At 40.3% G+C, this 12,159-nt stretch overlaps 1 protein-coding gene across 1 annotated transcript in view; it reads left to right on the top strand.

The window, feature by feature from the left end:
• CD96 (CD96 molecule) overlaps positions 1-12,159 on the top strand; it is an 88,747-nt gene that overhangs the window by 19,865 nt on the left and 56,723 nt on the right. Inside the window, exons 4-5 of the mRNA XM_045785630.2 lie at positions 7,316-7,526; positions 10,538-10,593. Of these exons, the coding sequence (XP_045641586.2) occupies positions 7,316-7,526; positions 10,538-10,593 (267 nt within the window). The remainder of the gene's footprint in view (positions 1-7,315; positions 7,527-10,537; positions 10,594-12,159) is intronic.

Here is a 12,159-nt window from a genome sequence, read left to right as displayed (position 1 = left end):
CTTGCCAAGGCGATCCAACCAAAATCCAGCTAGCTTTCATCTAAATCTATAGTAAACCTCTAATATTGTTAAAGTGGTTGATGACACAAGACTGGCACAGGGATAACCACAGTTTTGAGAATCACATAGTGGGGCGTTGATTTAGATGATCCAGAGCATGACTATGATCATTGTAGATTGCCATCAAAATGAAAACACGAGATTTAAAAATTCTCGCAGAACTCCTAGATCTCCATGGATATAGTGGCTGATACAGTTTGCAAAATACTGTATCCACATAAATGATAACTCATATTACGAGTTACCTAAATTTTTGTGGATCAGCTTGGAAGCTAGACCCTTCATGTACAAAGATTTGTCTGAGGATGTGCCAAACCCAAAGTAATTGACCTGCAAGGAGGTCTCAGAATACGACTTACTGATGAGTTTTCACTGTCTAGATATTTTTTTGAGATAGTAGGATGAAAAGAAAAAGATGTTCTAAAATAACTTCTCAGACTGTCTAAAATCGACAGTGTCTCTTTGTCATCTGTCAAAAAACATTCTTTTTTCCCTTTATGGGGTTTGGTTTCCAGAAGGTAAGTCTTCCTATCATTACGGCTATCATTAGTATAAGTCAGTTGTTCTTAACCAACCTGATACAAAGTGGTTCTCAGAAAAAAGTTGAAAAGAGGAGATGATCTCAAGAGGCCAGGAACTGGCCATACAAAACATTACAGCAATGGAAGTACGCCATCTACACCTTGCTTGCGTTATTCATATTTCCCACCAATGGGCAAACATTTCCACTCTAATTACCACAATTTCACTATCAAGGGGAATCATCAAGTTTGATAATAATAAATAACACAGTCTAATAAAGCTTGACTGTAGAGATTTATACTGGCTAGTAAGTTGATCTACAGCGTTCTTATCTTATATAAAGTCTGGGTTATCTGTTTTTCCAAGCAAGTGTCAATACTTCAGCCAGCCTGTGTCTTTCTGTGACTCTGAGCTTCTCCGGGGCAAAAAGCTGCACCACTCATTTCAAAAATCCCTAGCATCTCGTTTAGTACCTAGAACATAGGCAGTCAATAAAGCCTCAGTAAATAACTGAGTGGATCTGTTTCTCTTTGTCCCTCTCCCCCACAGTCCTGTTCATTGGCCTCATATTAAACTGATGTCACTAAATTCATGCTGGCTGTTCAACTGGTTAATATGCATCTCATTAGGTATAAACGACTAGGTAACTGATAAGGCATCTTCTACGTAGCGGTTGCCGTCAAAGAAAGGAAGAAAACTATGCAGACGTTATCTGTGGATCCTGCCAGGGCATGTAGGATAAATGAGGGACGGAGAGAGTGCACCTAGGGTTACACAGTGAGGCAATCCTAAACTTCGAGAACCTCCAGCCATGCTGTCACTTTGAAGAATGCACCATGATACAGACGACTTGTGGAATCTTATTGAAAGAAACCTCTCTTCAAAGGGAACATTGTATTGGCAAATGTGCTGAGTAAATTCCTACTGCACATTCCTCCTCTTAAATGTCAAAATCTATTTGCTCCTCCGATTTACATCTGTGCTCCGCACTGACGGCAGCTGTGGGACTCGGCAGGTCTGACAGGAAGTCAGCTACTTTGCTCCTAATTGGGAGTCAACCGAGTCCTGACTGTTACAGGCCTGCAGTCCAAATACCCCCTCAGTCAATATTTTCCTTCTTTCATCTCTTGTTAAACTGGCAGTAAGAATCATAATAAGCCAGTTGTTCTTAAAAACAGGATGCAGTGTGGCTTTTAGAAAAGGGTTCAAGAGTGGAGATGGTGAAGATGAGCTGATGAGGATAGGAGCCTGCTGGACTGAGCTCAGCAACTCCAGGAAGCTGCAAAGTGCCCCCCCACTTCAAGTGCCCCGCTAAGCCCTAGAAACAAATGTTATAAACTCAAATTATTTTAATCTAGGTCACTGAAAAATGAAAGTCATGTCCTCTTGTATGTGGGATTTTATAAAATCTAATTAATTTTGTTACGACCCTCATGGGAAAGGTCATCACTGGGAACCTCAGTTATCATAAAAAAAGTATTTACCTTGTGTACCAGACCCCATGCAAAGGCTGTGTTAAATATGTTCGTGGGGTGGTTTCTTGGCATTTGGAGAAGTTACATTCCAGGATGGCGACTACACTGAAGTAGAAAGGCATCGGATGCAAATAGCGTATCCAACATTGATCTAGAATGAGAGGTAATTAAATAAGCACAAAGGGTTAATCCTTCAGTGGACACTGAGGCTTTATGTACATGATGGGATGATGAATAAGAAGTCATAGGATGTTTGTGTTTAGATGGTGTGCAGTTGGTAGATAAAGGACAAGTAATCGTTTTTCCAATTTATATCCTGAGGCACAAGTATAGAATCATCTGGGAAATTCTGCAGGCTTATTCTGGGAGCTTCTAAATACAGTCTAATATTCTGTTTTCATTCCAAGGTATCACCCTGATTTCCTACAGCATAAATTTCAATTCAGTCCAACAAACATATATGAATCTGTTTTGAGTGTTAGGTCCTGCAGGGATATGAAACTGTATCGAATGTATTTCCTGCCATGAAATACGGCTTTAATAAAAACATAAAAAACGGCAGCCAAGAGGGAAAATAGTTTGATTCTGCGTAAATGGACCTGGAAAAGCTTCCTAGGTTATATTTGAGCTGGATAATTAAAGAACAGTTGGCCAGCAAACATCAGACATGTACTACACCAACACCCCAGGACCGTGAGTACAAGCTGGTACTGGAGGTGGAGAGAGGTATCGAAGAAATGTGTTTCCAAAGTTGGTGCATAAAGAGAAACGCATGATTTTTCTCCTTAAAATCATGAAAAGAAGGAGAAGACTCTATCAGATTCAAACAGTTCAGTATTTGTGATAAAGGCACATAACTAAAACCTGGATGCTTATATTTCTTTACATTTCTGTCTATAAATATATCTTTTCCATATACTCTTCTTCTATATTTGTGATGTTTTATATTTAACAAAAAGCGAACTGGCATTATAAACAATGTTGGTTTCCCATGCCTGTGGGAAGCCTAGCTATTCAGAAAACAAAACTCGCCTTTCACCTGATGGCAGCTGACCCTAATTGTCTTCACTGTAATCAGAAATAAAGTGGTAGCCAACCCACAAAGGACTAACAACCAACTGTGATGATTGGAAAAATATTGTTCTGGTGCTCTACAAAGGAGACGCGGGGAGCTTGCAAGCAGCCTGCCTTGACAGCTCCGACTGGATGGAAAATAAATGGAAGAAATGTGAAGATAGGAAGCAGTTTGGAGATAAAGAAGTAGCAGTTGATACAATTAACAGAATTTATTGAATGTGCTCTATACACTCAACACCTGCCATGGGCTGTGGTCAACACAGTCAGTCTGACGTGGTGCTCAGGCCAGCCTGGAGATGAGATGACATCACCAAATCAAATGGTACCAAGGTCTCTTTTCTGTACTGGAAATTCTGATTCTAGTACAGAAACAGGAAAGCCTTCACAAATTGTTTTAAGGTTTGTCATGAAGGTCGTTAAAGGACATATAGGAAGAGCTTTTCATGATTCGATATGACCCTGCCCAACCCTCGTATCATGCTAATAATTTTATCCATCTCCTGCCCAAAATTCAATTATACATTTCTCTTCTATGGGTCCTGATTTTTTGTTTTTCTTGTGAATTTATTCTTCTCAAATAGACTATAAGCAGAAAAGGCAAGGACTGTTTGTTCTACTACTGTTATGAGGCTGAATATAGCAAAATCATTAATAGCATGACTTTTGGAAGAAATTGTTTTCAAATTCTGGCTCTTCCATCTATTAACTGTGTGACCTGGGAGCTAGGATTAGGGTGAGGTGAGCAAGGCCCTCTCCTTAGGTACAAAATGTAAGGAACTGTCCCCAAAATCAATACTTAAGATACATATTTTAAGGAACTATTTTTTAAAACCACAACTTAGGGAAAATTCATGATGAACAAAATATCAAAATTTTAGATAAAGGTAGGCTGTTGTTTTTGTCTGTTTTGAGGCCCAGGTATGCTATTCAAAGAGAAGTATTTTCCAATTAGCTTGTGGTTTCTGGGACTTCATGGTATCATATCCCCCATAGGCACAACTTTACACAGTCATAAAAAAATTTTAATTGTAGTTTTTTTATTACTTTTTTCCACTTGGTCAAAATATGGGAGAATATTTTAAGAAGTGTATATAGGGGCACACATTTTTCCTTTTGTCTCAGAATTCAGTATGACTTTAGATATATTGCCTAAACTAAGTTTTAGTTCCCTCATGTGATTATAGTATTCACCTGATGGTGGTATTGTAAAATATAAATAAGGTAATACAAACTAAATAACTTAGCATAGTACCCATACTCCGTACATATTAAAAGCTCATCTTTAAAGGATCCATTTTACGAGTCTCCGTAATTCTTCAATTTAGCCTTGCAGATCATGAATTCTCGTGAAATACAGACTGATCGTCAGGGAGGCTGGAGGACGGCAAGTTTGTATTACTTGAGTGTCTACTGAGTGTCGGGGCAAGCACAGGTGTACCATGTATGTTAGCTAGTTCAGGCTGCATTCCTCATTAAATCATATGGGTCCTCCAATTCAAGAGTCCCATTAAATTTTAGAAATATTTATTAATATTTTAAAAAGTTGTCAAATTTTTTTCTTTGAAGAACAAGAAAAAAACCCAAACAGGTAAGAATAATGACTCTGCACAAGACATCTTACCAGTCTGTTTCCAGCAGACCAGGTTACCTAAGATCATTATTATCAGGTAGGAGTTGAGGTATATTCTCTGACCGCTATCACCAAGGGTGGATCAATATATCATAAAAAAGCTCTTTCAATCAACAAATTGCCCACACCTCCATAATCTGCAATTTGTATAAAGGCCTCCAGTTTCCTGGAATTTCTTTTAAATCTTTCATTCCAGATACTTTAAAAAAAAAGCTTTTTATTATTTTGTTGACGGTTTGGTTTTTATTAGTACGTGTTGTCTCTGAGGCTTAATTGTCCCTGGACCTGGACATCTCTGCTTTTCGATGCTGTGACTTAAGTACCTTGCTTTGTTTGACCTTTGCATAAATTACTTAGCCTTAGTTTATTCCAGATTGTTATAAGAAATAAATAAGACTTGAAAGGACTTTGCAGAGTGTCTAAAACATAGTAGGTGCTAAATAAATTTAAGCTATGATTAAGAATAATATAAAATTTTAGTAGTGGTGATGACATAATATTAGTATTATTTTCCCCTCTCCCAGCAAAAGACATTTCATTTTTTGCCTGAGCTCATTTTTTCCCACCTCTTCTCTCATTTGCTCTGTGAAGGTGGCCATTCACACACAGGTTCTTGCCTCGGCCCCCTTTTTAACTCCTCCATCAATTAAACTACGTTGGCGGCCACGCGGAGCTACACCATAACGGAAAGGCAGCTTTTGTCTCCTTAGTCTCCAACCTCAGCCTCTGACTGCCTTTCTTCCCACTACCAAGTAACAGTTGCAACTGTTCCAAGTGGGGAGTCATTTACTAAATGACCAAGAAGCATGTTGAACTCTTCATGATCCTCACAAAAACCAAGCCTGTGCATGAAGCAAGAGCTGTGTAAGTGAGGCGGTTGTGCAGACCTGCAGGGGGAGCCTGCTTTCTTAATGATTGGCGTCCAGACCTGCAGCCATTGAGAGAACCACCTTCCACTCTCTTCTGCTGTCACCACCCAATACGAAGAGCTCCTTTCAGAGCCCCTGTCTCCAGGATACAAGCTCTCTCCCTTTAATTTTCTGTGCGTTTCCTCATTAGGAAGATGGCAGCACCAACTCCTAGGTCCTTCTTTACGTGGGAATAAAGCTATGTCCATTGTTTCAGGAGGCAGTCTTGAGCAGGGTATCACTCTTTGCAAGAAGTACTATGTATTTGTATGTAAAGCTGATACTAATCCTAGCCATATGCACCTAAACAATCTTGTCTTACAAATGAGTTTCTACTAAGTATATTCTGGAAATATCTGTATGAACTATTGAAGAAGTCTGCCTTCGTGTTTCCGCTGTTTCTGCTCCTATCTCAAACTTGATTTCTCTCATTCACCTAGCTTCCATTTCTACTACTCTCAATCTGTTTGGTTTTTTAACAGACTTAAGCCAGAAATTCCAAGTGACATCTTTGTTTTCGTTTCTTTGTGACTTCTTCCCCATCAGATGCATTGCTGTTCAACCTTTTCATCTTAGTTCCCTTCATTTTCCCCTGATCTCTGCATATAATGATTCATCTGTTGTTTAGAGTTAGACCAGTGGTTCTCAAACCCGAATCCTTTGAGGACCTTTAAAAAAATGATCCAGCCTGAGTCTCATCCCAGAACAACTGAGGTAGAATCTCCAGAGGAGAGACTTTGTGCATCAGAATGTTTTCAAAGCAATTGAGAATATTAAGTTATACTAAAGAAGAATGAAGGCATAACCCTTCCTCTACCCTTGTGCCCCTTAAGAGTCCCCTCCTCACTGGCCCTTAGCACATTTACTGACACTGACCAGCACGGTGATACCCCAGGGATCTTGTCCATGGAAATTCCGGGTATGGCAAGAATAATAGGAGCTTTTCTTCACAGACCCAAGAAAGGATATGAAATAGAAGAAACAAGTACTTCAAATAAACCCTGATTTGTGGAACTCAGATTGACATTTACCTTATGTGTTCTCCTTGAAAGTAACATAGAAATAAGGACAGAAGGGCAAAGACCATGACTAGGAGGTTCCTAGGGCACAAAATTTAAGGAGGCACTTACTCTGAGAGGCCCACCCTGCACTGACAAGGCCCTGAGACTGAGTGCCTCCTTAAATATTATGCCCTAGGAGTCTCTCCACCTCACCCTAGTCCTGGCCCCAAGGGGAGCTAAACTGTAATCATCCAGTTCCGGTGAAGATTTAAAACAAAACTGATAGAGCACATCTTAGCATTAAGATTCTTGAACTTAAAATGAGAATTATGATTTTTCATTAGCCCCCAGTGCTGTGCCCTCCAAATCCCACCCCCGATATGCAGCTTATGGAAAGTTATGAAGGGGAAGTTCTACTCAGAGGAGTGTGAAGTTTCTACTCATGTTAGGAGTGACTGTAGTTGTCAACTGAAAGTCAAGTGTAAAGATCTTTTCTCTAGTAACATACTAAATATCTGTTAATTCCAATTCTTCATTCATCATCTCTATTTTCACAAGATATAAATGAATTAATGCATGTGGAACATTTAGCGCAGAGCTGGCGTGATTGAGTGCTCAGTAACTAGTAACTATTTCTTTCAGCAGGAGGATAATGGAACTCAGGAAACACTTATCACTGAAGGTCACTCCATCAGCAACTCTTCATTATTTAAAGACAGAGTCAAGCTAGGTACAGACTATAAACTCTACCTCTCTCCAGTCCAAATCCACGATGATGACCGGAAGTTCTCCTGCCACTTTATGGCCAGACCTGGCAAAATCTTGAGGAGTTCCACCACAGTCAAGGTTTTTGGTAAGAGTTTTTTGTTCTCTGGGCTCCCTGCCATCTTCCTGTCCATTTCTCCTGCCTTGCTCGGCCCTGGAGGGAAAGTGCCCTATTAACTGGAGAGTAGCCCCCCTGTGGTAGCTACTGTAGAGCTCTGTTCCCCTTGAGACTGTCATTCATATTAGGGGTGAGGATAAGGATACAAGTTAAAGAACGATGATTGAGTTGATAGAATAAAATCACAAAGCCACAGACTGGCCAATTTCTTGGTGACCACTCCTTATTTACAACTTTAATGTTTCCTGAGAATACTGGAAATCTCTTTAATTATAACTGCCAAAACCTAATTACTTCATAGTCTAATTGTCTTGGTTGCTTGCCGGAGGAAGGCGGAATAGGGACAGTGTGAGAAAAGGAAAATGATAAACACAGCCCCAGAAAAACTGCAGGAGTCTCCCCACCCCCAGCAGGGCCAGCTCCTCAGCAAAAGAGCCTGCGGGGATGGCCCTCTGTCCCTGCATTCACAGAAGTGTGGAGCGGAGCTGAAACATCCACCGTGGCCTCACTCAAACTGCGCAGACTCTGCAGGGAGTAAATTTGGGGGAAATGTGAAAATCCTATCTTGCTCGGTGGGGGTTGGCAATATTAATAAATACAAACCCCTGGCTTTGGATTTTTTTTGTCTTTGTCACCAAGAACTGTGTTTTTTAAAAAGTCATTTTTAAATGAAGGCAAAGAGAAAAGCAGTGATGTGGATGAGCAATTAATTTTTTTTTTGCAAATGAGGTGAACGGAGAGAAAATAGCTTCACAAAATCTAAGGGCATGAGCTATACTAGATTTTCCTTTAGTTCTCTGAATGACTGGAGAAGTGAATAATCTTTGTTTTCACTTAGAATCTTACTGCATTATTTTTAAAGATCAGAGAATTCAGTGTTTTGAGGGAAATGCAAATCCTGTGGTGCATAAAGATAGAAGCAGCTAGAGCCAAGATTTCTGTAGTTTGAAGTCTTTTGCTAATAGCTCTTCCTATATCTCTCTCCGGTCGCCCTCCATTCCTCCCTCTCCCTCCATCTCTCCTTGGGGGGCGGGCCAAGAGATAGTCGATCACCCCCGATTATCAGGTTGCCTATGAAGCCCAAACACTGCTCTGTGAAGAGGTGGGAAAGACTGTTCATTTCTCAATGATATCACCCTCCGCTCATTTACTGGGGCGTGACTGTCTTCGACCCAACATGAAACTGACTCATCCAGCCTGACTTTTGGCAAATCAGTGAAGGCAGCTATCCAGGATGTGAAAAGAAATGTCGATTCTAAGTTAGGCGACCTATGTCCCATTTGACCAGGGTTTTTTGCACCACAGCTTGACCTAACTGCCTTGTCAACACTTAAACCGCTCCTGGTATCTCTCTGCGGCGGATACTTCCATCTTCGTCTTGAATGCTTTTCACTCTTTCACGTCTCACTTTTCTGGCCCTGTTTGTGTCCACATCTCTCTCTGTGTTTCTTCTTTGATCTCCTTTCAGTGGATGCTTAAAAATAAGAGGTTCTGCCTGCTTGTTCATTAGAGTTTCCCTGCTTCCTGTCTTTCCCCTTTAGCAAATGGGCCAGCCAGGCTGTGCTTGGCTCATCTCATCCAGTCCTTAGACGACGTGTGTGCCACCAAGTGCATATTACAGTGGCCCTGGCAGGGAAGTAAAATACTTGTCTTATTCAGAACCTACTCAGCATCCCTTGGTGATTCCTCAAATAGAACAAGCCAAGAATAAAAACTTGAAAACTTTGAAATAAATACTCAAGTGTAGCACAGACCCACTCCAGCTTTGATTCCCTAAGTCCAGCTTGTTTCTCCTTCCTTAATTATGCCTCCATACTGTAACAGAACAGGGACCAGAAGCTTCCCCAGCTCCCTTGCTACTTCCTGCCCCTCTCTCACTAATCTCCTCTGACCTGACTTTCCTTAGCAGGGAACCTGCCATCACAAGTTTGCTCCTGCCCCCTCCTAAGCCCTAAATCTGATTGTCTTGAGCGTCAAAAGGAATGTCTCTCTAGTACCCTTGCAACTTTCAGTAACTGTTCTTTCTTTCAGGTCCTTCATTCCAGTGGTATCTGTTGCTAATATGAGGCCAGAATACCACTCCTCCCATTAGTGTTGTAGGTGTATTTTGGTTTGGGTTCTGCTAAAAGAAAACACTGAGACAGGATTTAAGTTAAATTAATTTATTTGGGAAGTATTTATTGAGGGAATTTATGGAGGGAAACCTCAGAAGAGGAGAGGAAAAGCCAAGGAAGGGAAGGAAGAGAATGAAATGTACACGATCACGCTGGTTACCAGTGTGGGCTCAGACTCCCACTCCCACTGGGGAACTCTGGAAGAACACACATCAGAGTTCTCCCATATATAGGCAAGGAAGTTGGGGTATTATCCACCAACTCCCCATCTGCTAACACCATTAGCTCTCTAGACTTCCAGTTTGCCCTACTTGTGGACTAAGTGTGCTCCCATAAATCCTTAGGAGGGACTCATTAGGTATGCCCAACTAGAGGCCTTCAACAAGTAAAAGCAAGTGCCAAGTGAATGTAGCAGACACTGACAGCACCTGTGACAGGCTTACTACTTGTCTGCCATCAAGAACTGACTAGAAGCCACTTCAGTTCAACATAATGTACTCAATGTCTGTTTTGTGCTGGGCACTGTTAAGTGCTAGAGATGGAGAGATGAACAAAACAGACTGGCTTCTAGGCACTTACAATCTAGCAGGACATCAAAATCACTGAAATATTCTCTGGCTTTCTAAGATCTGCATTTTCCATGAAAATGTAAATTTCTTAAGGACGGTGAAGTTGATCTGTGCACCATTGATTCCAAGGTATCTAGCATACTGCTGGGCATGCGGTGGGTGTTTAATGAATATTTGATGAATGATGACTTTTACGCGTGCACACACAGACGCACACATACACACACACACACACACACACTAGTGGCCAGGTCAGATGACAGTCAGTGCCACTAACTGTGTTTTATTTGCCTTTAAGCTAAGCCAGAAATCCCCATGATTGTGGAAAATAACTCTACGGATGTCTTGAGAGAGGTGAGTCACATTAGAGCCTTTGAAAATCTATAGTATAATATGCCAAGGTGTGTTGTGTTGCATCATTGTCCAGAATGTTTTCTCAAAGGACCTTATTCCTTGGCCCTCAGTCAATTAATTTCTGGTGAGGAAGAAGGGAAGCTGAGTTGATCCTAGAAACCAAATAGGAATCCTTACTTTCTGACTTCGGACTCTGAGAACATGTGATCTGTAATCCTTAGTCCTTAAATTTTCTGAAAAAATAGTGTCAATAGTTTAAATTTCTCCTTAATAAAAACTGGAGAAGATAGTGAAAGAAAAGTAGGACAGAAAGCAGTGTGAATCCTGGTGTAAGAATGAGGCTTTCGCTCAGCTGCATTCAATTTGTTCTAATCCATTTCCTATACCAGCTTTCCTATAGTTTTTATTTGGAAGTAACAAGAGGAAAGATGCCCTTCTGTACCTCCTTCAGAACCCTGGCTATTTCTCCGGCAATAGGAGAGGGGGCAGGTGGAAAAGGAAAATTGAGTAGGGCCATCTGACTTCAGTTTCTTGTAGGTAGTTCCCAGCTTCAAGTCATTGGGATCTGGGCTCACTTGCCAGCTCTTCTTGCTAGCCGTGACCTTGGGCAAATAACTTCAATCTTTGTAGTCAGATTCTCTATCTCTATGATGAGCATAAGAAGGGTATCTGCATATTGTTGTTGTTCTTAAGAATTAAATAAAATAACGTATGGAAAGTTTTTAGTATAAATATGGCATATATTAAGCGCTCAATGAACATTATGATTTTTGTTATATTGTTATCACTATTAGTGTTAATCAGCTGTCCTGGGGCACTTTGACTTAATTCAAGCTTTTCAAAATCCCAAGTTATAAAATAAATATCCCCATGAATTCTCCAACATTTCTTGCTAAATGGGATGAGAGAAAATTACACTCATAGTCTAGTTTCGTCTAGTCCTATGAACACTAAATAACTTATGATTTCTGATCCCACTGAATATCAGTCATTTAATTTGATAGCTGCATACAAATCATAGCTCAAACTCTGTGGGGTGGTTTTAGATGAGAATACACTTGTGTCTTCTGTTGATTTTATGTGTTAGTCTCTTAGATAATTGCTGTTGTAGTCCTGAGTATATAAAGGAGATTTAAAATTTTTTGTTCTTCCACAATTAATTCCAATTTTATTAGTGGACTTCATTTCAAAAGTTTAAATGAAACAGTCTAATGGCACAATGTTTGATAGGTGTTTTTGTTCTTATAAGGATTTCTTGAAGGTTCTTTATGCCAATGTTTACAGGTAATAAGGACTCAATCCAGATATGGAACCATAAGATTGGATCCAAGAATTCCAGTTAAAAAGAAAAAGGACTTTCTCTTACATGTTATCAGATTTCCTCTTCTGTACCCATGCTTACCTAGGTTCTGACTGGAAAATCAGAGAAACTTCCTTCCTGGGGAATTAGTGAATAATCTCTCACCGACTCTACATAACCAGCAACAGGACACAGCTTGTCTGTGGATCTTTTAATATTTTGCCAAACATTAGTAATTCTTTACCCTAATATTCTTAGAGTCCCCA

The sequence above is a fragment of the Ursus americanus genome, chromosome 4 (assembly GCF_024610735.1).
Source record: "Ursus americanus isolate L20-20 chromosome 4, mUrsAme1.1.p, whole genome shotgun sequence".
NCBI classification, from domain to species: Eukaryota; Metazoa; Chordata; class Mammalia; order Carnivora; family Ursidae; genus Ursus; species Ursus americanus.
This window is presented reverse-complemented; position numbering and strand designations above follow the sequence as displayed.